Below are 27,878 nucleotides of genomic sequence, written 5' to 3' on the forward strand. Positions count from 1 at the left end.
GTGTCAATTTTGAAAAGCTTAAGGGATACCCTCTTACTTCAGACTGTTTTGTTGCATTGTGCTATATACCATTTATGTCCCTTAGGACATAACATTTAGTATGATCATGCTAATACCACGTTTATGAAATACTCTTAAATGGGTATATTAACTCCTTATTCATTTTGGTTTAAAATCTGTTAACTATCTGTCTCTTCATTTTAGAGGATGGGCAGCTTTTTGTATGGGGTGACAATTCAGAAGGTCAGATTGGCTTGGCTGATGAAGCCTGTGTCAGCATCCCGTGTCAAGTGGATGTTGGAAAACCTGTTTCCTCTGTATCCTGTGGATATTATCACTCTGCCTTGATAACGGGTAAGAGAATGGGAATAGTGGTTAGTGGAGAGAAGTCAGTGGTTCTTAAATTGTTGTCTTTGTAAAGGTAGCTAACTAGGCATTCTATACTTTTGAAACTATATGTGCCATAGTTGTTTAACACTGCAATGTGGCAGAAAGTCATCTATATAGTTTTGTATCACATTGGGAGATTTTACCAGACAGGTTCTCTAAAATGGGGTCCTCATTGATTCATTTAGGATGTTGTATGTAATATATTATATATTTATTTATTATTTTTTATTCTATATTTATTATTATGGGGGTTGGGATTAGATGATATTAAGGCTCTTTCAAACCCGATTTTATGATTCTGTAATTATTTTTTAATTAACAGTACTGTGAGAAAGAAAATGCAGGTAATTTTCTGCGTTTGCACATCGTTGTGTGAAAGTATATGAAAAAGAATAGCTATCTTACCACAATTTATTTTCTTGAAGATTATGATAAGTATGGATTAGTGCTGTGGTTTCAATAGTCCATATTTTTTTGAGATTATTCTTTCTTCTGTGATCAAATAATCATTCTCATTTTCTCTAGAAATGTAAATATTGAATACACTTACTATGCTTTGAGGAAAAATTGATCTTATTTGCTAACAGTTGAAGATTATTGTCAAAGTTTGACGTTATGTCTTAAATGTTAAGTTTTTAAGTCAGTTAAACAGGCAGTGTTCAATCTGAGGAGAGGCATAGACTCATAGAATAGTTAGGATTGGAAAGGACCTTAAGATCATCTAGTTCCACCCCCCCTGCCATGGGCAGGAACACCTCACACTAAACCATCTCACCCAGGGCTCTGTCCAACCTGGCCTTGAACACTGCCAGGGACTGAGCATTCACAACCTCCCTGGGCAACCGTTCCAGTGCCTCACCACCCTCACAGGAAATAATGTCTTCCTTATATCTAATCTAAACTTCCCCTGTTTAAGTTTGAACCCATTACCCCTTGTCCTATCACTACAGTCCCTAATGAAGAGTCCCTCCCCAGCACCTCTACAGGCCCCCTTCAGATACTGGAAGGCTGCTATGAGGTCCCCACGCAGCCTTCTCTTCTCCAGGCTTAACAGCCCCAACTGTCTCAGCCTGTCTTCATACAGGAAGTGCTCCAGTCCCCTGATCATCCATGTGACAGTAAACTGGTATGTCCAAACCAACACATCTCTTAGTTGCTTTCCACCTCTCTCTTCCCATCTCTCTTGGTTTCCAAAGTGATGATGCCACTAATTTTTTAATAATGCATTTATGGGTGAATTTATTAGCCACTATTGGTGGTATTATATACGAGCAGCCGTGAATTCTATAGATTTATATTATTAAGCTTTACAGTTTAGTCCCCTCAGAGTAATTAAAGATTTTAAAGGATCAGTAGTTTTAATTGTAAAACTTTTAATGGTTACCCAGGAACTGTTCTATCAGGTACTTTTCTCAGGTTCCTTGAGAAATGTTATTTTTCCACATGATATCTATATAGCTCTTCGAGAACATGCTGTTAACAGAATGAGAACTTCCTATGGTGGACAAATATTGTTATGCTAGTAGAGTGCAACTTTTATTGCAGATGTTTTATTACAGTAAATGAATGAGGTGCCTTTGTTTGATCAGGAGCTATTATGAAATCTACAACTTCCTGAACTTGAAATAAATGTGGGGCAAAAGTGGGGGGATATCCTTACTTCAGTGATATAGTAAGAAGGTGTGTATTTCTGCTCTAGAAAGCAGAAAGCAGAAAGAAGGTGTGTATTTCTGCTCTGACGAGACTGCAGTAGGATGTGACAAAAGCTGTCATTAGAAGAAAGGTTGAGGACAAGTGTCTAAGAGCAAGAAAAGAATGGCGTGTGCCAAGTGCTTTAAGGAAGTAGAAACTTTTAATGGAAAGGGATGAGAAAGAAGGATTAGAGTAGCAGCTGGGAAAGAAAAATGGAGCCTTTTAAGATATTAATAGGAAGATGAAGTGGTTATTGCCTGTGAAAATGGTGACTTGTTGAACTGTTACTGTTTAAACAGGCCTAGGTGTGAGATGGAAAACCTTAATTTTCAGCTTTAGTATCTGCAAATCCTTCACGAAATTGGCTTCAGTCTATCTTGCTGACACTACTGACACACAGATGGCCTCTTTTGGGGTGAAAGAATATTTTTTTATTTATTATTTCCCTTTGGGCCCTTGCGGACAGTTTTATTTGACCAATACCATAGAAACTACCATAGAAACTACGTAGAACTGCCGTAGAAATTTAGTGCTGGACATCCAGGTACTTTTACTGAATTGATCCTCTGTTGCGCTAGTGTCAGTTTATATCCAGACAGTGTTTAAAAACAAATCTTGTGCATTTAATATACATGTACTGTAGTTAAACATTATTTTAGCTGTGAAGTTACCCATTAAATTATGAATTTTGAAGTTCTGCAGTATGTTTAAGAACAAATGTAGTTACCTTAATGTTCTTACAACCTAGTTAGGAAGGAAGTCAAGGCACTATGCTGTTAGAAGATTTTGATTTAAAAAAGATGATTCTCTTAGAAGTATTAGGATTCCTTTTTCACTTATGGAAAACACTTGCCTGTAGGACTTGCTAGACTGGCTCAGAATAATGTTTCACATCCTTAGTATTCTGTCTCTGCTTGTTGGTGTGGTAGAACATAGCAAACTAGATAACTATGAAGTATCTGAATATTCATATTACATGGATAGGGTTTTTTCCTCTGAATTGCCTTAAGTTACTGAATTATTCCTTGAAGTATGTTTAAAAGTTTTCCTGGCACTAGTAGTTTTCCATGTATTTTTATGGTATGGTTTTGTTTTGCTACATATAGCAAGATGTAAGATATAGCAAATACTAGATATAGCAAAATACTGGAATTAGAGTGATTGGCATTATTTTTAGTAGAAATTTTGGAGGAAATATCTGGAAAATAAAGTGATTCTATATTTCTGTATGGTTTGGTTTGGAAGGGACCTTAAAGATCATCTAGTTCCAACCCACCTGCCACAGGGAGGAGCACCTTCCACTAGACCAGGTTGCTCCAAGCCCCAGCCAGCCCAGCCTTGGACACTGCCGGGGATGGGGCAGCCACAGCTTCTCTGGGTAATCTGTGCCAGCACCTCACCACCCTCATGATAGAGAATTTCTTCCTAATAGCTAATCTAAATCTACCCTTTTTCAGTTTAAAGCCATTCCCCTTTGTCCTTGTAAAAAGTCCCTCTTCAGCTTTCTTGGAGGGCCCCTTTAGGTACTGAAAGGCTGCCCTCAGGTCTCCCTGGGGTTTTCTCTTCCCTGGGATAAACAAGCTCAACTGTCACTATCTTTTAGAATAAAACATAGTGGCAGGATGTAGGACTTGGTACATGCTGTCAGGCTGGACCGATTATCATGGCACCATATGGTTCCCTTTCTTAATATATTTGTGTTTGACATAAGCTGTATACTGGCTAAGCAAACTGTTATGATTACAGACATTTCTGGGTTAAAACTGAAAGGTAGCTAATGAGGGTACTAGAATACATAGTGTGATCACAGAGTGCCCTCTCTAGGGCAGCGTGTTCATTAATAAGAAACTATTGAGAAAAAAAGTGTTAAAGCATGGATTCCAGCTTTTTCTTTTTTTTTTTTTCTTAAAAAAAGATTTTTTAGTAGGCATGTTTAACTACTATAGGTATTTAACTACTATAAAGCCAAGTGCTGTACACTATAAGTGTCTCTTATCTGGTAGTTCCAAAAGGATGACTTGTCACTTTTCTTTTGCTTTTTAGAATGCCTTCTTTGCAGACAGTAATTCAACTACCAAACATATCAGTCACCTGTATTCTACCATGTACATATGAACCCCACTGATGCCAAAAGCAGTGGTAGAAGATTAGAATATATCCTGAATTATTTTTAATAAAAACCACTTATGAAATCAGACTAGGCATAAGCAAAGGTAATGGCTTATCATTTCCATATGCAAAATAGGAAGCTGGTAGGGTTACTCCATGTTCGAAAGGTGATTGCTCCTTTTCTTCTCACTTAGCATTCTTCCACTGATTTCTTTTCTTCCACTTAGCATTTCAGTTCCACTGAAAAGAAGTTTTTAGTTTCTTTTCAGCCCTCTTTAGGATTTTTTCCCAGCATCTGTTTACTTACATTTCTTTTTTGCAGGCGGCAGACATTAGGTCTGTATGTCAGAGGTGTGTCTTTGTCCAGGGTTTAGCCTTCTTAGTAGCTAGTGCAGTGCAACAGAGAAAGAAAGAGCTGAAAGAATGTAGCAAGGATTTTGAGTCCCTGTACAGAGCTGTACTTGGCTAGTCCTTGGCCACACTCACTCCAGAGGGGACAGATTCTCAGAAATCATTAAGCTTGGCAAGCTATAGAGCTTGTTTGTCCACTGGAGGAGATGGAGAGCAGGAGAAACCAATGTACCTAACCACTACCCTGATGTCTACAGCAGAATTAGATTCGTGGAGCCAGAAAAGACTTGAATATATTAGACCTATTCTGGTGCTTCCCCTGCCTGAACTGTTACTGTAAGCAAGGACAAAGTCAAGATAGAGTCTCACTGAGAAGATGTCTTTTCATAGAGAGCTTTGAATTCCCTTTTTTAATGTATTTTGTCATTATTTTTAAGGACCATTTTTAAAGATAATCCATTCACAAACACTTCCATGCTCAGAATTTCAGTGTTTGAGATGGTGTCAACCAATTTGGTCTTAAACCAACACTTTTTTCTTTTTTTTTTTTTTTTAAATCTCTTCATTTATTCAAGGGATCATAGAATGGTGCCCTTATCTGCCACTAGTCGGGTCTCATATCTTTTCTCATCTACAGTATGCATATTTGCCTTTGAGGGGCAAGATAGTTTCCCATTTTGTTGATGTGCTTTTGCATCCTAAAGTTTAGTGATACAGAAAATGTGCACACTAGGAAAGCTCAGCACATGGGACCCATATGACCCACATGAGAGGAGAAAATTAAATAACCAGGTTCCATGGTGAACAGAACATCCTTAAAATAGAGATGTACTGCACACAGTACATCAAGTCTTTAAAATACAGATGTGCTGCACACATGCTGTACTCAAAATTTACCTGGGTTTGACTGGATTCTTCTTATGCTTGATAGCCAATTTTTTGTAGGTTTTAGACTACTATTTGCTTTAAAGGGATGCATAATGTATTAAAACACTGCTTTAATAAATACATTTATCTTTGTTAGCTGGATTATTAAGTTGAAAAAATGTAATAAACTTGATTAGTTCGGGAAGTCAGTGGAAGCTTGGCCATTTGGATTTCTAATCCTATTAATTAGATTGTGATTCGATGAATATTTGCAGTGCAGTATTATTTAAAAACAAGTGCTGGTCTCTCCAAAGAGAAGTGCACAAGTAGTTAACTCCCAAGTGCTTTGGGGGGGGGGGGGAGTTATCAGCTTGTTTCTAGAAATATGTGGCAGATCCAAGGTATTAAACCAATATTTACCTTCCGAAAAAACAGGGTTGTTTTTTTTTTTCTTTTCTTTCTCTTCACTTAGAATCCCAAATGAATAGAATATTTTGGCTACAGAAAACCTCACATAGACTTGATTTTTTTGTTGTTGTTGTTCATTGGGTTATGGTTTTAGAACAGAAAATTGCTGCTACTGCAAATAACTGCATAGTATCAGCCTGTTCAGAGTATTTCTGTACTTAGGTATAAGAATAAAGATCAGAACTGAAACAGAAAATCAGACTGAACAGAGAAACCTAAGCATAGTCCGTAGTTTAGAAATGAAATGAAATTTTCTGCAGCTGAGGTGATTTGCCATTTCTTCAAAAATATAGACAGATTGAAATGACTGCAAGCACCTCATTGAAATGACCTGCGCAGATACTTGCAGGTAAATGAAGTGTTCTTATTGGGATAGTTTTTTCTGTTCAGGAAAGAGAGTGTCAAAATGATAGAAAAGAATAAAGAGCTGGCAGGATGAGGTTACATCTCTGATGATGATAGTTGGGAGACACAGCCGCTATCCTGTTTCATTGTGTTGCTGAAGAGAAGGTAGTTCTGTGAATAGATTGTGGGTGGCTACTTTTAATAGCCTGAGCCCTGTGAAACCCTGCAGGAAGCTTGACATTCAGTAAGACTGTATTACTGTCATTCCCTGATAGCCTCTCTGTGCAGTTAGGGTACTCAGTAGAAAAAATAAGTTCATTTGCTAACCTAAGTGGCCAGGAGCATGGCATGTGAAGACTGCCATTGTGAGAGGCAGAAGTGAACCTGGAAAATACAGAAACCATGTAAAATTGTCTGGGGCAGTGGATAAATGTCTTAAGTCTTATAAGCTTCTCAAATAAATATCGTGCCATGGAAGTTAGGTTCTCAGTCTTTGATTCTCTCAGATACTTGTGCGTCATGTGGTAGTAGTGCCTCTAAATGCTGTAAAAGTAAATATGTGAACGCTCAGTGTATCCATCTGAAAGTAAAGGTACGTTTTGTACTGAAGTATAAATCTACATGTTTCCAAAAATGATAATGGACTGTATGCCTGGGGTTTGTTACTACATTGATTATGTAATGGTAGCTATCTTTAGGATTTGCTTTAGCAGGCAGCTCCTACACTAGTTTAAACCTTTCTTTATCTTGGACTAGCTCCATGTGAGAGTTTTGTTTGTCCATGTGCTTTCTTATATCCAACTGGGATTAAACCCCAATTTTTTTCCTACATAGTAGTGTATGATGATTATTTTGGTAATTAATTGCAACTTCAAATTGTGGGCCGCAATTTGCTATGAAGACACTACTCCACAGATAATCTTTTTCAGGAGTGGAAAACACTCGGCTATTAACTTGAAGCTTTCCTGGCAATAAGGAAATGTTTTCTATGTAACCCTCACTCTGACCTATTTGAATAGTTGGGGAACCCTTAGAATGGAAAATCAGAAATTGAGGTAAATGTAAAACATATAGATAAATGGAGATAAATTGTAAATATAGCAATGGAAAGAACATTTTACATGTTCCAGTTTTAGCTATGGTAGAAGGATATATAGAACGCTGTCCTGAATGGTAATTCAGACTTACATAGCAGACTAGATTGCTTGCAGGCTACATATTGTGGTTCTCATCTTGGATGGGGCTAAAATTTAGCCTCTTGTCCCATCAAAGCAGACTGCTTTGCACAGCTGTTTGGAAATTATATAAGTAATGTTCAGTTATCCCTGAATGTTCATACACTTTTCTATCATACTGATATGTATCTGCAGCAGTCTTTTGCATCCTTGCTTCTGAGTCCATGCTGGAAACCCTGCTCTGTTTTATATTTTCACAGGAGATGGTGAGCTGTATACTTTTGGAGAACCTGAGAATGGGAAACTGGGATTAATGCCTGAACAGCTGAAGAACAATAGAGTCCCACAGCCTGTAATGGGAATTGTGGAAAAAGTTAATAAGGTTGCTTGTGGTGGAGAACATACTGTGGTGCTAACAGGTATGCAATTTAAGTGTCTTTTTTTTACAGCACTATAACTTAATCAGTAAACTTAATTCACTTAAAAGAATTTAAATCCCACTGAAATGTAAGATGTGATCTTACATGTTAAGTGATCCTAACTGGAAGACCACTGTACATCAAAGAGGTAGAAATCCATGTAACAGTTAACCTAAACGCAGGCCTGTGCTGTGCTGCATGTGTAGTTTGATGTGCATGCCTGTGTTGCACGTATCCCATGGCTACTAGATAAACTTAGCCAGCTAATTGTAACAGAGCTTATTCTACCAAGAAGTACAGTACCAAGTAGGTAGCAGCAAGGACTACTTGTGTGTCCTCGCCTTTATCTAAAATTTCAGCAGCAAGTTCCCATGTGAATGTTATTTTTATTTGACAATATAAATTATGAGTAGAGTTATTTTGCTTGTACGAAAATCCTGTGAGAGCTCAAATGACCAAAAATGGGGTAACCTTCAGTGGATGGGGTCTTTGCCTGGCTGGAGGCCTGTTCAGTTGCACACAGCTCAGGGTTCCCAGCATCTGAATGGATACAAGATTATTGATAACATTTTCTTTATAGTTTTAGCTCCAATAAATTGCATTTTAAGAGATACTTTACAGAGTTTGAGTTACTGGAATTGTAACAAGCCAGCATCTCCTAGTGCAGCAAGGATGATTGATGACTGATGTTTCTTTCCTCTAAGGAGTTTGAAAGTGGTATTGGTGTGAAGAGGAAAATTTTAGAGGAAAGTTTACATTCTCTAGTAAATTTTAATGACCTTGACTAGTTAGGAAGTCACTTGTCAAATAGTTAACAGTGTTGGAGATGCACAGTCAGCTAGATTCCTAAATGAATTAAGTTATCTCATGATACAGAATTTACCCATGACTTTGAGCAGAATCTTTAGCATGTGTGCAAAACTAGGACAGATATAGACATTGATGATTTTTATAACTTGTATATATACATTTAAATACAACTGTTGCATATTAGTTCACAGAGTTGTATGTATAGTGCTTGGAAGAGTTTGTATATTACTGTACTATTAAATGGTTGTGTGTCAATGGAAAACTAACTTTTCAAAGAGGTGTGTGGAGTATTGATAGCTATTTATTTCCACAAGTTTTATCCTGAACTACAGTAGTATAGAAACAGGAAAGGGAAGTTTGGCTTTGGCTTGTATTGAATTCCACAGCTGTATATGTCTGTAATTAATCTCCTACCAAAATGCAAAAGCTATAAAAACAAATAGAATGTATAGATACCAGTCCTTAAATCTGTATTTTGAAAATGTATTTTGAAAGTGCCTTCAATGTAATGTAACCAATATTTCTAAAATATAAACTGAAAATCCAAATGAGGGAGATTGTAAGTAATATGATGTGGTATTGTACTGTAAGCCACTGGAGAGAGTAAAGGTGGAAGTGATGTGCTGGGAAAGTTTATGTGTAACAATGACTCAAGTCGCAAGACTCTGTGTAGGTTAAAACTCCCTTGAGAAAACTATGAAGAGGAAATCACAGTAGCCAATCCAGGAAATAATGAAAACTTTTCTCTACATTTCAGTGCCTTTGTCTCTCTTCCACCAATATACAGTCTTACCCTGGCAGTATTCTGTGTCATAAAATGAATTTCTTTACAAAAAATCACATTATCATTATTAGGAAAAAAAATCATAAACTTGGGGCCAGAAAATGTATAAATCATAGCATTATTTCATGGCTTATAAAGTGAAATTCTGTGGAAAGAATTTGATTATGATTATTGATTATTGACCATAAATCTGCAGCCAACTAAGAGATGTTTTGTTTTAATGTGTTTTCTTGAGATAAATTTTCATTATAACAAATGACTGTTGTAGAGATTTAGTATGAAGGTGTAGACCTGGATGACATCATCATTATAGTGAAACATGTACAAGAACTAAAACAAAAAGGCAAAATATAAATGTCAAGAAACAAATACAGTGAGGAAACATAGTAAGTCAGTGTCTTAGTATGCAAGATTTGCTTGTCTATGGAAATAGATTTGTAATAGAAGACAAGTAAGTCTAATGCTGGCTTAGCTGGTAGTTGATGATCAAAGCGTTGAGTGCCAGAAGATCCAGTTGTGTCCAGAGAAGAGGAAAACAATATCCTCCAACAACATACATAGTTGTTGTGATAAGAGCAAAAGGTCAGATAAATGTGTTTTTTAGTGTGATTCAGCTATTATTAAATAGGCTACAGCTGTGAACTTCTATCTAAGACACTTTGAACAGAAAATGGAAATACTGCTTCAAGTAAAAGATACTTCGTCAGGAATGTTGCTGTACAGAAAATTTTCTGACTCAAAATTTTGGGAAAAAAATTGGGAAAAAATATAGATTTGGACACTGTAATGACTGAAAAAGTGAGTGTAGCATATGTGTATTACAGGCTTTGCACCAGAAGCTTAACTTGAAATCAGTACTAAAGTGTATATTGCATCTTGAGATGAAATGATGTGACCACAAATTCAGAATTCTGATGGAGGAATATAGCTTTAAAGAGGAGCAGAAACATTTATGCCTCTTTTAAGCTCATTTTCCTAAATCAGGAAAGTAGTGCAATTTTGAAAAAAATCTGAATTTTGTGTATCATCTTCCATGAAAATGGGTGCTCTTTGGCTTTAGTAACATGGTATATACAGATGCGGCTTTCATTTTTTCAAGGTCTTTCAATTTTCTCAGGATGTGTCATTTTTATTTTAAAAAATTAGAAGTGAGTGTCTGACTACTGTATATTCCCCTGTTTTATCTATCTCATTTAACACTGGAATAGGTTAGGAGAAAATGTCATATGGAGAAACTGTTGCACATCTTGGTTCATTTCTTGTCATCAGTTCTACTTAGGGTTTATCGCGTTAGAAGAAAGCATAATGCAGTTATCTTACTGAGTATGAGGCAAGTTTCTTCCGGACTCTCATACATAATTAGTCTATTCCAAAGCACTTCATTTGACTTCTTTTTTATGACTGTCTTATCTATTCTATTGGCAATTTTGTATGGTCAGAACCACTGAACATTTGGGTTATTAAATCAAGCTACTGTTAGGAATCTCTCCAGCAAGTATCAGAGTAAATGGTAGAAAGTATGTATTAAAATAATATTTATTTTTTTTTCTGAGACTCTAAAATGGGAAACTCAGTCTATTTCAGAGAGAACAAAAAATTAAACTGTTGAGAGTAAAGATTTGGAAAATACCTTTCTAAAGATACAAGGTTTTAAAAATGTCGAATATGGTCTTGGAAACCATCTTCTTTACAAGTCTTATTTGTCCTTCTGCCTTTAGTATTTTGCAGGTTTTTCTAGAGAATAAGCAGAATTACAGTTAAAAATCCTATTGTGCAAAAGCTTTCTCTCCCTTTAGCTGCACAAACACTCATTTCAGTACAGACTATCAGCCAGTTCAAGAAGATCATATCTTCATCCCAGGTGACTTCTCTCAGAGACTGAAAAGAAAATGCATCCACCTCCCACAACACTTGCAAGTGCTTCCTCCTGAAAATGGAAGCTGTTGGTATTGTCACTTTCAAAAGAAATATGACAGAGCAGCAATCTCAGTTTGCAGACTCTTTCAGTAAAGCTTTTTAAAAGGTAGAATAATAATAATTTGTGAATCTAGAAATTTGAGAAGAAGCAACAGATGATTGGGAGTGGGCTTAATATCTTTCAGGTTTTTTCAGATGATGGCAGATCCTCTGGGAATAAGCCTGTCTGTAAAAGGATATATTACGTCCTTTTATCCTTTGAAAGGAGGGAAAGGCAGAGATATCTCTTCAAACGAAAAAGTGAAGCAGTCCTTCAAGAACAGATCATTTGGCATACCAGTACAGCACATTTGTGTGTTAGTATCTAAAATGCTGGATTTTTCATCTTCTTTATCAATGTCTTTTAAAAAGTCAAGATACCCTTTTGAAAGAGGATGAAAAGGATGAAAAAGCTCTACCTTTTCATGACAGAGCTGACTGTTCAAACCGTATAGGATTATCTAGAGTTTTCAAAATGTTCTTAAGTCTGTATACTATTTATACTGAAATCCCCAAATCCAATTACTAACTCTGGTAAAACAGAGTACTGTGTTGACAGCTGATTTTTACAGTAACATTTTTCAGCTGTTTAAAAATAAAACTATTGTAAGAGTGAATAGCCCATTGGCAGAATAAAAAAAGATTCATGGAGATTAAAGAACTGTTAAAGGTGGAAGATGTACAGTTAGAGGGAAATATCCCTGTTCTTCCAAAAAAGAAAATGTAGGAAGTAAAGGAGAAGCAGTCCTAGCACTCAAGTGCTGGAGGTCACTTGGAACTATGAAGCCATTGGCTTCTGTACAAGCTCTGAACCATTTCTCTGTTCTTCAAAGGTCCTTCTCATGCTGTGGAGACAGCAGTTCCTGCCTGGAGGCTAAGACGGGACTTCTGCTGTTTCTTCTGGACGCTGTTAATACAGCTGAGCCTTCCTTGTGATGCATTGGAGGCAGTGCTGCTTCCCTTGTGCTGATGTGGCCAGAAGTCTTTCCTCTCCCCTTGTACCACTGTGGCACTGCCTCCTTGACCATTCCATAATTTCCTATGGCAACCTCCCCCCCAAACCTGGCTTGCTGAACTGGCTAACCACAAAGCCAAGTGGATAGCAGAGGCAGGGCACGGGGAGACTGAAGAGAGTAATTTTGTCACCTAGTCTGCAAGATTGCCATAGACTTCTCTTCCTAGTCATTTATAAAGACAAGTTGGAGGAAATATGTAATTTCTGCTAAATGAGATGATTACTGAAGTCTGGCCTCACTTCTTCACGGAGAGGTGAATCATTTAAGAAACGTGCAAAGTTTTTGTCTTCTTGTGCCTTGATAGCTGACCAATAAGCAAATTCAAGAGGAGCAAAATTTAGGTGCCTCTCTAACTTGGTTTTGGGTTGGCCCATTCTCATTGTCAGTAGAAACAGAGGAAAGAAAATAGTTTCCTGTACTTTTCAAGTTAGCATTTGAGAACAGCTCACTCTAAACTCAAATTCAGAAGGTATTGTTTCAAAGTAGGACTACAGATAATGTGGGAAGAAAACCCAACTTCACTCAAAATAACTATGTCAATCAGGTAAAGCAATACAGTTTGAAAATGGCCACTTTCCATAGAAATCTTAAGACAAACGCAGTACTCTAAACAGAATTTAAGGGATCAGCCACCCTGAGAAAGTAATGTACTAAAATGAATATGAGACTTTGGTTTGCTTAAAGAAAGCTCCTGTCTTTCAGGTGCAGTTTTTTGATTCTTATGCAGAAGTCTAAATGTTACATAAAATTTCTTCTTGTTTTACTAAGATTCTGTGTTGCTTTCTTGCACTGAAAGCACTGAAATTTCCAGCAGAGGGAGCTTTACTATTACATTTAGTTAAAAAAAAAAATAAAATAAAATCATCTGCAATCACTTTTGTGTGAGACCATTGGGGGTTTTTTATGGTGTGAATTCATGGCACGTTAATATGGAACAACTTGAATGGGGCAGAAAAAGCAAACTCTTTCCTAGAAGGAATATTGCCATATCGACTGTTACAATATTTCATCATGGTTCCTTTGAAAACAGAGTTTAGTAAGTGTATAATGGTATATGGAATCCGGTATGTTCTTTGCTTTCCCTTTCCCTGACAGTGCTGAAGGATTAGTTTGAGGGAATGGTAACATAATTTGTTTTAAATTTTTCTCCACTCTGTGGCTGCTCTGAGAATTTGGTCACACGGTATAAATTACTTTTGTGGCACTGAAACTTATTTTGCTATTGCAGTGGCCTTGTTTCCTTGACATAAAGAAGTTCTCAAAAAGCAGATTCTCTGCCAGTTGTTCCACACATTCCACTGTGGATGGCCATTCCTCTCTTGCTTTTGTACATGGTGAGATTTTTGACCTAGTGGCATCTGTGCAGCAGGAGCAGGCGTGCTCTGCACTGTGACAATGATGTAATGATACATTGCTCCCAGGCCTCAGTTCTTTTTGCTTGAAGCAGAATATTTTTTGTTCTTCCCAATTTTCCGCTGGTTTTAATAATAATTTTTCAAGTACCTTAAGTAGTACTTCTCCAGCTTTTCTTGCTGCCTACATGGGGAAAAAAAGGGGTCAGGAAATACAGTTCTAGGAAAAACTTCTTTTCCCAAGAAATCTCAGTGTCTGAATTTCTCTTTTCAAGCATGACCTCATCAAGATTTCCAAGCTTTACAGTCTCCCCTGTTGTGATGCAGTGCCAGGGGATGGACACAGCAAGAATCTTTATTGCTTTGGAGAAGTTCTTTTTCTTTCCTGGCACAAACAGTCCGTTAAAAAGACAAAATATGGAAAGGTGATTATTCTGTCACAAGATAACACAATTATAGTGTTCTCTGGTTTTAATGCAGGGCTGATGTGGTAGCTGATCAGAACACTGAAAATGATTGTTATTGTTACAATCTATATGCATGAATTAATATCAGTTTAAAGAGGTCTAGCCTATTAAATTTAGGGTCCGACAGTGTAAATGTGCGTAACCGGAAACTAGGATGAGATTACTGTACTTGAAAGTGCACATATGTATAGACAGTGTGGTCTTGAATTAATTGCATTACATAGAGTCCCATAAATTTTTTTATGAGCTAGTATTTTGTGTACATGTGATACGTGGATTATTTTGCAGGTATGATAGAAAATATATTGCATATTGAGCAATTCAAGATTCTTTTGTGTATGTATTTTAATACTTAATTTCCTGGGTTTTATTTTGTTGCATTTTATTATCAATTGATAAATGTATTTGATAAGTTGGTACATTTTTTTTTAACTAATAAAACATTCTTTTTTGATGGTGATGTAATTTGACTTCCATTTGGGTAATAGAAAGCAGGTTATAATATACGTATCAGCATATTTATTGTTAACTTTGGCTGTATATTTTCAGAGACAAATGTATATACTTTTGGACTTGGACAACATGGACAGCTGGGACATGGTACTTTTATTTTTGAAACTTCAGTACCGAAGTCTGTGAAACACTTGAGGAGGTATAAAATATGTAACATTACATGTGGGGAAAATCATACTGCTGTAATAGCAGGTATGTAAATGAAAAACTGTGGAATACACTTCCAGTGACTCTCTTATACTGTAAAAGCTTTATTTATAAAATGAACAGTAGAAAAAGACATATGCAAACTTACTAGCTCAAAAAGTCAAGTGAACAGGTGAGAAAACCAGATCCACAGCCATGCCATGCATAACTCTGTATACAGTGTCTCCTGGGGAATTATAACCTCATTGTCATGCCTAGCTAACAAGTTTTTTTTGTTTGTTTGTTTTGGGGGTTTTTTATATAATATCTGTACAGTTTCAGTCTTATTATTTTGTTGCTGGATTTTTTTTACCAATTATCCAGACTAACTCTCATCTCAGGCAGTACTCTTCCTGAAAACGTGTATATTTTTTGATCATATTCATCTGTTGAAAATCTAAAAATAATTGTTCAGTGTTTGCTTTTGGAAGAAAATCATTCCTTACTTGCATGGCCTGTTATTTTGTTCGTGATGCTTTCGTCCTAATTTTATTTTTAATCTTTGTTATTGATAAGACCCCCTTTTGTTTTCTCACATACAGAGAATGGCCTCATGTTTACATTTGGAGATGGGCGACACGGCAAGTTAGGCCTTGGAGAAGAGAATTTTACAAATCAGTTTGATCCCACTCTGTGTTATAATTTCTTGAGGTTCACAGTCCTTTTGGTAAAACTCCTGTTCATGCTTCTCAGACATCAAAACATTTATATTTTTGTGAAATGTTATTAATGACAGTTGAAATCTCATTATAGAAATATTTATTTCCATAACATTTAATTAATAGACAACACAAATTTAAATAAAAAGGAAATTATATTTTCTCACTACACTCTTCATTTAGTTTAGAATCTATTTGGCTTGGACTACACATCTAGACTGCTTTTCAGGGGTTTATTCAGTAGTGTTCTGGTCTATCGGGCTGTGCCAGCCTATAAAATTAAATATTTATTGCTCTGGGATTGCTGACAGTAGGGGGAAACTCATATCTGTTCTGAAAACACCAGGTTGTCAACTTTTCAATTTTAATGATGATTTGTACAGTGGGATATTTTTAAACCCTAGGAAAATTAGAGGAGTTGGAGTTGCTTTTTTGAATCCAAATGGGATGATAAAGCAGAAATACTCTTTTCTCTTAAAGGCATTATTTTAATCTATTTCTTGAGGTATTCTGAGAAATAAATGTCATAGAATTGCCAGCATCAGAAATGCAAACATGACTCAGGATTGAGCAAAATTTGGGGCAAAATTCTGTTGACCACTTTTGTTTACTGGACTTAGAGTCTAAGGACATTTTATCAGAAGTTGTGAGGGTTTTAAACTTTTTAAAAGTGAAACCTCTGATCTTTATGTAATAATATTTTGTCTGTTGGAGGGTGTAGGACTTTACTTTTTGTGGATTTTAGGATAAAATACCTAGGTTTGTATCACTGAAGCTATCTGTGTTGCCCACATTTAACTTACATAAAAATAATTATCACAAATCCCTTGAAAAATAGTTGAAATATCTTTGCTTTCTTCTCTGTCAATTTTTGATAGACCTATCTTGAGTTCTGTTCAATACAAATATATTGTGTTTAATAAGAAGTGAACATAGATCTCTAGTCATTAATAAACATAATTAAGTACTTTTATCTTGCTAATGTCATTTGGAGCTAAATTTGAACTTATTTAATGTCTCTTATTTTCACTATGTTTTTCTTATACTTTAAACCCCTAGAGATGATTGTAATAAAATGTGGTCCCTTTACTGATTCTTGCTAATGAAATAATTAGATAATTCTTTTGGTGCTGTAGGTTGCATGTGGTGGTTGTCACATGCTAGTTTTTGCTGCTCCAAGACCTAAAGGATTTGAAGAAGTGCTCTTAGAAGATTTACATGAAAGCTATTTGACTGCTACAATCTCTAAAATAAGTGGAGATTTACTACTAACAAACACCTTACAACTAACATCAGCACGAATGCGACGTCGAGAGAGGGTAAATTCAGAGCTGTTTAGAATTGCAATAGTTCTGTTAGGAAACAAAAGTCACAGTGTATACCCAGCAGATAAATGTATATCCTTAAATTATATGTTAGTTTTAGTGTATAAAAAGAAGAATGAATACCTGTTCTGGTCTCAAAATTGAATGCAGGTGGAAGATAGGCATTGGTCAGATTTTGCTTGTTTATTTTTATGAAAAAGACTCAGACTGATTTTGTATTTTTTAAATTCTAGCATGTTAGAAATATTTTTTAGAAGAGCAAGAACCTCTTTTTGTTGTTCCCTTTGAGTCCTTGAACGTATTAAACAAGCTCATAGTTTTATAAGATATCAAAGGAGAAAGTTTCCAATCAGCTTAAAATGATCCTAAGACCCTGTAGTTGCTTCTCCTTTCTCTCCATTACACATTCTATGTGATTTCATTGAGTAGCATGAGTTGGATCATTTCACTTACCTGTCTGAAAACTACCACGAAGCCACATTACTTTGTAAAACTATATTGATGTTGTGGATTAAATACCTAAACATTACTTGAGATGCTAGTATTTAAGTAAAAATCAAAGTTCTTTTTCTCCTTCATCTGTCTTTTAAGGCTGCTTGAGGTTATTGTGTAGAGACCTAAAATATCCCCCCACTATATACCTATTATGCTTCCTCCTGGCCTATTGTGCCCTTCCTCACTGACAGAGCATGAGAAATTGAAAAGTCCTTGCCCTGATCAGGGTAAACGCTAGTTAGCAACAACTAAAACATAGGTGTGTTATCAGCATTGTTCTAGGACTAAAGCCAAACCACAGCACTGCACCAGGTACTAGGGAGAAAATTAACTGTATCCCTGCCAAAGCCTGGACAATACTTCTGCACTTTTCAGGACTGTAAATAATTTAAATATCAAAGAAATTTGGTTTATGTTTCCCTTACAAAGTTACAACACTGTATCATCAACTAAAAGAAAATATTAAAAGGTTGCTTACATTTTATTCTTCTGCTCTTATGCTCAATGTAAGTTTTTTTTAATCTTCTGCAGGAAAAGTCACCAGAACAGTTTAGTCGAATGGCACAAACTCTGCCCCCACTAGGAGAAAGCTTCTTAAAATCTTCACTACCTGTGGCTAGCAAGACTAGTCCATTCTGGTTTTCTGCAACAGATCTTCCTAAAGCTGAACCTAGGAAGCACAGACGCCATAAAAAAGGTGAAGTGTCCCCATATCTTGCATCTGTTTTCAGATAATTATGTGGTTTGCCTCTCATAGTTCATAAACAAATGCTCAGTTTGAACCTGAAAGAAGGTTTAAATTCAGTGTTGCCTCACTAGGGTCCAGCAGCATACAGACATGAAAGTTGAGGAATGCATGCAAGACATTGCCTCACACTGTTCATGTTTGGAAAATGTGCTCAAAGATTTAGAGGAAGGCTGAGTGAAAGAGAAACAACTTTTAGATTGTACCTGTGGTTTCTTCTGTAGAAATAGAACTTCACAAAACCACTGTGAGATTAGTAACCACTTTCTCCATTTTTACAAAAAAAAAAAAAAAAAAAAGAATTACAGAAAAAAATTGATTAGGAACAATCTTAAAAACCCAGAAGGGCCTACAAGAGACCTTGGGTAAGAAAAAGGTCTGTTAATTCTTATGGCATCTTTCTTCATCACTTGGAAGTGAAGAAGTGCAAAAGTGTTCTTCACTCTCTGTTATCTAAGATAATAATGATTTGCAATACCCTGGTTAATGCAAAAGTCTGCTTAACAATGGTACTGATACAGCACTGGACTTAACACACAGATTCTCTAGAGCAGTTCTGACTTTATCTGGATTCTTGGGCATGTGTGATTTCCCAGGAAGAGCAACGCTAGTGTGCAGAATACAGTGCTTCTGTGTAAAAGTTAGCTCAGACTTACTGGACAGTCAAATCCAATTTGAAAGTACTTAATTCAGTTAGAATTAAGATTATTATTTATAAAGCTTCAACCATGTCCATTAGTATTTCTGGTTCTAGGAAAGCAATGCAGTGAAATTTAAATTGCCCTTAGAGTCTCCTTAGGCCTATGTGCCGTATGAAATTGGTCATATACCTGATGAACTTGAGGTGAACCTGAAAATGATGTAGGTACATTTTTATGATGCAGCATTGGATTTAAATTCACTGTCTCTCCATCCATTACACAGATAATGTTTAATGTAGATAATATGACTGCAGCTAATTTAGTCTAGGTGGTACACTATTATTAAAGAGATTATCCAAAAGAAACTTTGTCCCATGTAATATTTATGCTTTGAAAGCCTGCAAAAATGGTCAGAGATCTACAGTGCACTGAAGCCACATTGCTGAGCTACCTTTGATGTTAATACTGATGAAAAGTGGAAGTGTTTCTGCTGTGTCTTAAGCTGGAGGAATCAGGAATCTCAGGACTTCAGTCCTGTGTCAGTAAAATAGAGATAATCTATTTTACTCCTAAACCAGGACAACAAGAATAGAGTGTTCTGCTGGTTACATATTGCTTGTTCCTATCGTATTTGTTTACTTCCCCCTATTTTACCTTAAAGTAAAGAAAAAGAATCATCAGAAGGATAAACCCGGTGAACGCTCTGCAGAAGAAGATTCAGATAATGAAAATAATGACAGAAACCTCGGAGATACAACTGACATCCTAAATATGGTAATATATTCCACTAAAGAATTTGTGATTCAATCATTTTTATGCAGAGAAAGAATTAAACAGCTAAACTATGTTTCAAATTCTAGTTCAGAACTCATGGCTAGCCCAGAACATCATATGTGACACCAAGAAGTACTGACACTGTTAAATGAGCATGCTTTTCATACTGTCATTACTCAATGTTAAAGTTTGATTTTATTTTCCAAGTAAAGTTGTAATAAGGGATGTTGTAATAAATTGAAGCAGTCCCATGTAGTGCAGCCCCTCCCTCCTCTTTACCTTGGAAAGAAAAGGAGAATGACACTGGATACCACATGGTGATCTCTATCTTTGACCTTCATTTTCTTGAGGATTTCCAAGACAGATTTGCAGGAAATTAAGCAGAAATCTGTCCTTTCCTCTTTCAAGAAGAGCTTATTTAGTACAGGTGGATCATATTAAAGGGAAGACCCAAATGCAGACATTTTGGTTATTTTGTGATTCCCAAGCATGTTCCTACATATTTCTTTTATTTAAAAAATATGTTCATCTTATTAGTTGTGCACCTGTCCAACACATTTTGTTCTCTTGGCAGATAGGGCATGTCCTGGTCTTAATGCACTGCACTGAAAAGATGTTGCATTTGTTGTTTGCTTGTGGTTTGTGTTGGGGTTTTTTTAACTTCAATGGCATGGAAACATAAGAGGAACCCACTGTGGTGCTGGCTCAGAGTATGTTGTCAGTTACGCTGAAAGGATTGCACATATTACAGGAATTGTTTGTACTTAACATAAGTACTTGTTTGTACTTAGTAATTTGACAATCAGTGCATACCATTTAAGTTCTAAAACTTTCTTTTAATTTACAAGAAAAAAATTGGGTTTAGATATAATGCACAATGTGGCCTTTATTAATTTGCCAAGACATTTATTTATAATTTATTGCACACCTTATTTGCTAGACTTTCTTTCTCCTTTTTGGTTGTAAATGCATTGTGAATCAATTTTAAAGCATTAATTAGAATGAAAGAATAAATTTTAAGTCAGGCAAACTTCTCAAAACACCAGATAAAAGAACTGCTCTTCTTAAATCTGAATGAAATAATCTGCTACAGTGTAGTTTCATTTTTTCTAAACTGTGGCAACATACATCTTATTGATGTGACGAGGAGGAAGAACCTTTAATAGCATATTGATGACACAAATTTTTGGGAGTCAAAACCCAAACTGTCTATCCTCACTGTGTTGAAAAAGAGTATTGTTATTAAACCATAATCAGTTAACAAACAGCAGCAGAGAACATTTCTTTGTTGTTTGGAGTATATGGGAAGGGATGACCAAAATCTCGCTCTACTTGCCCACCTAGTAGTATTCTACATTGCTTTGCCTTTTGGTTTTTTGCCTTTTGTAGAAGAGTGAGATTGGATTCCAATGAAAATTTATTCTCTGTAATGTTTCTTTAACAATGTTCTGTCAAGGCTGTGGTATCAAACTGGATGTTATGTTGCAGGCTGTGATGATGAGGGAGTAAGGCATTATATTTTTAGCTGCAATTAATGGTGAGTAGACAGTGCATCTAAAATGCGCTTGTGGGCTATAAGAGAGGTAGATTTTAGCCTCTAGAGACAGTTTAGATGTTGACATGTAAGTGAGGCAGTGAAGCTAGTTACGCGGTAAATGAGGGAGTGGAAGTGAAATAGTTAAGTTATGTGATTTTACAAATTTGTCTCAAGCTGTGTTTAGTAGAACCGGGTTTTGATGCTGCTTTCCCTATTAGTCATATTAATTTTTTTTAATATAGATCTTATTTTTTGCAGACACATGCAATGAAATTGAATCCCAGTGACCAGTCCTTGAAATTATCACCACTCCGAAAACAAAAGGTACTGTAACTAACCATATATATATATTTGTATACTTATACCGATGTATAAAATATCTGTAATTCTTGCATTATCCTTGTACTTTATTGTTTTGCTTTGAGTTTTAAAAAAGCTGAGCAAATTTTGTAGGCCTCCTCTTGCTAATTTTCTGAATATCCACAAGGTAAAATTCTAAGAAGCTGACAGAAGTCAGAGAGAATTTGTGCAGGCACATGAAAGTATTCAGCATAGTCTAAGATGAGAGTATATAATACTTCATCAGTTAAGGAGCAAAAATCAATCATACATACTTCGTAATTTAAGCTGATTACATACATATCTCTGGTTTTGTTGATATTAAAATATTTTCATTGACTTCTGAGACACAATGTGAAGATTTTAGTTACAGATATTCACCATAGAATATATAGAAAGGAACAATAATACTGATTTTAATTATGAAATTAAATGCTTTTGTATTACCTATTTCACTCCTAAAGTGATCACAGCATTTTGGCATTTTGTATATCATTGTAATTTTATATTTTAAAATTAGTTTGCAGAATTTGTTAAACAAGTATAAAATTTAAAGTAGAAAGACAGCAGATTTTCTAATTTATTAGAGTATAAAAGTGAGCATATCAGAAGATTTCCCAAGGGGAAAGGTGGAGGAAGGTAAAAGGAAGCTGCAGTTTTTCCTTTTGTTCACACAATTTCATGCATTGCATGCGCTTTAGCTTATGGGACATGATATTGTCTGCACAGTTCTTACTACATTCACTTTGAGTACTTGGATAGTGAAAAAGGTGTAGCAGTACCTTTACCATCAAGAGAATGTTACGTTCTTCTAGTATGTGCAGTTGTAAATTCATTTCATGTGAAATACTGTACCTTCTATGCTATCCTTTAGTTTGCTCACGCAAATTTTCTTCTCTTGTTCAGATGTTTTTGTAACCTTTTTCTTTTGCTGTCATTTGTCCTTAATTCTTTCCTTCTTTCTTTTTAATTTTCTGCTTCTCATGTGGAATAGAAGAACAATAAAAATGTGAAACTGAAAGGAGATGGTAAGGGTGGGCTGAAAAACAAAGATTCTGATTTAATGAAGGAGGGGTCAAAATTTGGCTCTTTACAAAAGCAGTCTTCACTTTCAGAGTTACCAGAACAAGACTTTGAAAAAAGTAGTGCCTTTGTGGGGAAGCCAGTGGCCAAAAAAAGTACAATGGAAGGTAAATCTGGGAATGCACAAACTGTTGGTACTTTGAAAAGTGGTGTTCAACAAATCAGTAGGGACAAACGCAGATTGGTGAAAAGGGAAAAAGCATATGCTGAAAATCCTGAATTTGTCAGAGAGGATCTTCCCACTGAAAAGCAAATTCTGACTGAAAGAACAAATTCTTCCTATAACAAGCCAAAAGCTGTTAAATCTAAGCAGTTCCTAAAAATCAGTGTACTTCCTCCTGCATCCAGAGATCAGCCTCAGACTGATTCATTAGTTGCACAAAAATGCTGTTCTGTTAAAAAGCAAGGAAGTCAAGAAGCAATAGAAACTGAAAACAAAATAAAGGATGTTGAAAAATCTGATAAATGTGAAAGAGTATGCGTCGGAGAAGGAAACAGTGAACAGCAGAGAGGATTTAAAAAGAACGTTCATTTTTTGAAACAAATATCTGTGTCATCATCTTCAACTGAGGAAAATAGTAATGATCTTGCAAAATTTGTACTTAAAAGGAGGGAAAAAGATGAGGAATACTATGAAGGCAGAAAGGTCCAGAAGGCCATTAAAACAGTAAAAGACGTGAAAGATTTGGACTTAGAAGATAATGAGATTGAGGAGATGCAAGCTGCAAACAGTGAAAAAGAATATGTAGAAGAGACTGATATAAAAAGTTTGAATGAGGAAGAAACAAACTCTGAAGTTAAATCTGATGAAGGCAGACAGTTAGAAATTAAGAATGAGAAGGAATCTAGTCAAGAGCAGGAGAATGAGAATGAAGGCAGTGAAAAGGGTGGAAGTGAAAAACCAGATGAAACAAGTGAGAGTGAAGATGAACGAGGGGAGGAAGAAGAAGAGAGTGAGGTTAAAAAAGATATAGATGAAGTTTCAGTAGAAGGAGATGAAGAGGAAAAACATAATGAGGAAGAAAATGAAAGAGAGAAATCACAGGCTGAAAAAGACAGTGAGAACGAGGGTGCAGAAGAGATGGAACAGATTAATCAGGAAGGTGGCAAAGAGCAAGGAGATGAGGAATGGAGGTTGGTAGAGGAAGAAATGCTGAGAGAGGGGGAAAAGGAGGATATGGAAGAGAAGTGTACTAAAGTGGAAGACCCTGAAGAAGAAAAGGAAGAACAGGTTAAAAGTGAGGGAAGAGGTGAGAGTGAGGAAGGAGATGAAGACAGAGAGGCAGGGGAAGAAAAAGAGGTAGAGGCAGAAGAGGAAGGAGAAGATGAAAAGGAAAATGAAGATGAAAAAGAAAGTGAGAATGAAAAAGACAAAGAGGGTGAAAGGGAGGAATTAGAAGAATCATTGGCAGGGAGGGAAGAAGAGGTATCTGAAGAACAGGAAGAGAAAGATGCAAGCAAGAGGACTAAGGAGGTAGGGGAGGATGAAGTGGAAGACAAAACAGCAGATAAGGAAGAGGAAGGAGCAGAGGCAGAAACAGAAGGGGAGGATAGAGAAGATGAAAATGAGGAGTGGGAAAATGAAGAAGAAAAAGGGGAAGAAGAAGATGAGGAAGCGGAAGGGGAGGAAGAAGAAGAGGGAGAAGGGGGAGTTGAAGATGATGGAGAAGGAAGCATGGAAGAAGAGGAAGAAGGGAGGGTGGAAGGAGAAGAGGGAGAAGAGGGGGTGGAAGGAGAGGAGGGAGAAGAGGGGGTGGAAGAAGAAGAGGGAGAAGGGGGGATGGAAGAAGAAGAGGGAGAAGGGGGGATGGAAGAAGAAGAGGGAGAAGAGGGAATGGGAGAAGAAGAAGAAGAGGGGGGGGAAGAAGAAGAAGAGGGAACGGAAGAAGAAGGAGAGGGGGTGGAAGAAGAAGAGGGAGAAGAGGAAGTAGAAGAAGAAGAGGGAGAAGAGGTGATGGAAGAAGAGGGAGAAGAGGGAGTGGAAGAAGAGGAAGAAGAGGAAAAAGAGGAAGAGGAAGGAAAAGGGGAAGAAGAGGAAAAAGAGGAAGAAGAAGGGGAAGAAGAGGAAGGAGAAGGGGAAGAAGAGGAAAAAGAGGAAGAGGAAGAAGAAGGGGAAGGAGAAGAAAAAGGGGAAGAGGGAGAGGAAGAACAAGAAGAAGAGGAAGGGAATATGGGAGAGGAGGATGAGGGAGAAGAGGAAGAAGAGGAAGAAGAGGAAAAAGAGGAAGAGGAAGAAGGGGAAGGAGAAGAAAAAGGGGAAGAGGGAGAGGAAGAACAAGAAGAGGAAGGGAATGTGGGAGAGGAGGATGAGGGAGAAGAGGAAGAAGAAGAGGAAGAAGAGGATGAGGGAGAAGAGGAAGAAGGAGAGGAAGAGGAAAAGGCAAAAGGTAAAAGAATAAATTATAGTAATAAGCTTCCGCAAACGAAAAACAAAACCAGGAAGCCAGAGAAGACAGAAAATAGTGCTTTACCAAACAGCTCTAAACAAAAAATGAAGTCCAAACAGCAAGTAGCAAATGGTTTACATAATTCAGAACAATTTTGGAACAATGTACTACCTCATTATTTAACACTAAAGTAGCATAAACTACTGGAGAAGCATTTTAAGCCTATTCAGAAAACTTTTGGAACTATGGCAGATTGATTTTTATTACTTAAAAAAAAAAATAATGTAGTCAAAATATATTGTTACATCTACTTTAAGTGCCAATTTATTGAAAAAAGACTAAAGAAAATGTTTAGATTTGGGAAGCTTTTGTGAGAGAAATCATAAATGGTTGATACAGTTACTTACACAATCTTTAACACATATGATTTAAAAAATAATTGCTGAGGAGGCAAAATGTGTTTGCCTCTTAAATCATAATGTCATGCCGACAACATGAATTATACATTATAACAGTGACATTGGTACGTTCAATTGCCTTTGGATCAGATTTCTTAAGGTGATGTATCATTTTTAGTTGCAGAATAGTTTATGTGTTAATGTCTTTCATAAAAGGAGTGTCAGTAAATTTTTAAAGATGCATTTTTTTAAATTTTGATATCACTTCATATTCATTCCCCCTACTTTTCTTCTCTTCAGATAAATGGTAAAATGCTTGAGTACTTAGCATAAATTAAAGAAAGGATGAGTTGGCAAATTTACATGGGTCAAAAGAGAGGTAAATGGAAATGCAGGCCTGGGTAAATGATGCCCTGGGTTTTTTCAAAGGCCTTAAGGTTGACTTCTTATTTTGGTGTCAGCACACAATTATGTGCAAAAAGACAAAGCCGAGTCTCAGAATCTGGCCTAGATTACGTTAGAGTCACAATGCATCTGTTTAGGGATAATTTTTGACTATCACTTTTAGTGATTAGATATAATTAGGGATTTGAAAATGCACACCTGTAAACTGCTGTTTACTTGTTTACACTGTGCAATACACAAAAGAGTCTATATCTGCCTACAACAGACTACATTACATTAGTCATCTGACTCGTAAGTTTCTCAAGGATGGGACTATGTTTTGTGGCTGTGTGAAGTGTATATAAATGTTTTCAGGATCACAGCCTAAACTTCTCCTCATTGGAGAATATTTGGGTTTTTTCCTTCCTAAAGATCACATCTGTGATAACCAAAAAGAGGACAATGTAATAAACTGAGAAGCCAGATGGAACAGAAAAGTGGTGTGATAGTCACTATTCTTTCTGGAAAAGAGAAAGTATGTTAATACTTCTGGAGTTTCCTTAAAATACACCAACAAATCTTGAAAATTATTTTTGTAAGGTATTGCATTACTGTTTCGACTGTTAGTGGGTAAACTGGCAAAAGAAGGGATAGGGACTCATCATACACCATTATTACTTAAATACTATGGTAATGGGTGGTCTGAGACATTTTTATAAACAGATCTCAGTATTGACATTTTCTAGAAAAATAGTTATTCAAGTCCAATTTGAAAATGAGCACAGGAGAATAAAAGAATCAAAATGAGCAAATGTCATTCAATAAAAATGTTAATGGAATCAGTACCTATGTTGGGATTATTTTTAATGTTGTTTTGTAAGACACTGGCATTAAACTATCTTTGACACAATGTCTCCAGAATTTATTTTCTAAAAAGGCTGTAGTAGATTAATAGTTCTCCAGTAGGTTCTAGTCCAGGTTGATCCTTCCTACCTCAGTCACCCCTTCCATAACACTGCATTTGAAGGTAAGATCACTTTCAGACACATGCTGTGCCTAACTAACAGGAAGTTAGTCCAGTGACTGTATCTTGTCCCTGTGGAATTTATTTCAAGCTTTGGGATTTTCTGGAATACATTATCTTGACATCAGCATATCTAAGTCTTTGGAAAAGGGTAAGTATCCTCATACTCTGATAGAATGGAATATTTTAACAGTTAAATGCAGTGCCCAAGAAAACAGTTCTCTCTAATGACAGAGTCCTCGGTTATTTTGCAGAAGTGCTGAGTTATCACTGAGCTGCTGTGAAAATACTTGCTTTTCAAACTAAGTGGAGCTAAACTGTGTTATTTTATCTTTCTTGGGAAAGATTAAGATGTTACTGTGATAAAGCTTAGAGTAATATTGAAAAGTATTTTTATAGGCCTTGGATATGTTTCTTGGATATGACATCTACTTATTTGTGTTTCTAAAATTCAGCTCTGGAAGAAAACTGTGCTGTGAAAAAAACCACCAAAACTAACCTGTTAGTTCTTGTGAAAAATATTTTCTCGGGGGTAGGGTGAAAAAGTGAGAGCACTTTGAAGCAAGTGATTTCCAAATCCACATAGAAATGGCTCTTCATTTACTGTTTGGCTGTAGCTTCTAATCTAAATCCTTAGGCAAATGGGGGCCATTTGTTGTTCTCTTGATATGCACTGATGGCATAAAGCCTCCAGAAGAGTAAAGGAAACCAAGTTACAGGCATCTTCTTTGTTTTGTCTGGATGAAAATTAATTGAGTTGAGAACTGATTTTATGTTGTTTTGTGGATCATTCCTGTGGTAGGGGAAAAGCAGAGCATTACTCCAGCACTTCTGAGGGTTTTCCACAAAATTGTTACATAAATTGTACCCTGTGCCAATGTTTCTGGGCTTTGGGGGACTTTGGAACTCCATTAGTGTAACGGGTGGAATTTTATTTAGTTTGACTCATGCTGGTTTATAAAGCTTGGTACTTGTGGTTTTGTGGAAATTCAGTATGTCCTTGGTATTTATTACAAGATATAAAAAGATTTATGTGCAGTATTAAGCAACATGGCAAAAGTACTCCTGAACTAGTTTTCAGTAGAGAAAAAATATCCTTTAATAGAGAGACAACTGCTCAGACCAAAGATCTGCCTAGTGCAATGTCTTTTTTTCACAGTGACTACTGGTGAGTGCCTGGCAAAAAA

The 27,878-nt window shown here is 36.3% G+C and overlaps 1 protein-coding gene across 1 annotated transcript in view; it reads left to right on the plus strand.

The window, feature by feature from the left end:
• RPGR (retinitis pigmentosa GTPase regulator) overlaps window positions 1–26,548 on the plus strand; it is a 40,026-nt gene extending 13,478 nt beyond the window's left edge. Inside the window, exons 6-14 of the mRNA XM_065677186.1 lie at window positions 205–354; window positions 7,658–7,816; window positions 14,751–14,906; window positions 15,443–15,567; window positions 16,696–16,878; window positions 17,911–18,076; window positions 19,427–19,539; window positions 21,335–21,400; window positions 22,410–26,548. Of these exons, the coding sequence (XP_065533258.1) occupies window positions 205–354; window positions 7,658–7,816; window positions 14,751–14,906; window positions 15,443–15,567; window positions 16,696–16,878; window positions 17,911–18,076; window positions 19,427–19,539; window positions 21,335–21,400; window positions 22,410–25,079 (3,788 nt within the window). The 3' untranslated portion in view covers window positions 25,080–26,548. The remainder of the gene's footprint in view (window positions 1–204; window positions 355–7,657; window positions 7,817–14,750; window positions 14,907–15,442; window positions 15,568–16,695; window positions 16,879–17,910; window positions 18,077–19,426; window positions 19,540–21,334; window positions 21,401–22,409) is intronic.
• Window positions 26,549–27,878: the final 1,330 nt, after the last annotated feature.

This window comes from Lathamus discolor, chromosome 4 (genome assembly GCF_037157495.1).
Source record: "Lathamus discolor isolate bLatDis1 chromosome 4, bLatDis1.hap1, whole genome shotgun sequence".
Taxonomy (NCBI): domain Eukaryota; kingdom Metazoa; phylum Chordata; class Aves; order Psittaciformes; family Psittacidae; genus Lathamus; species Lathamus discolor.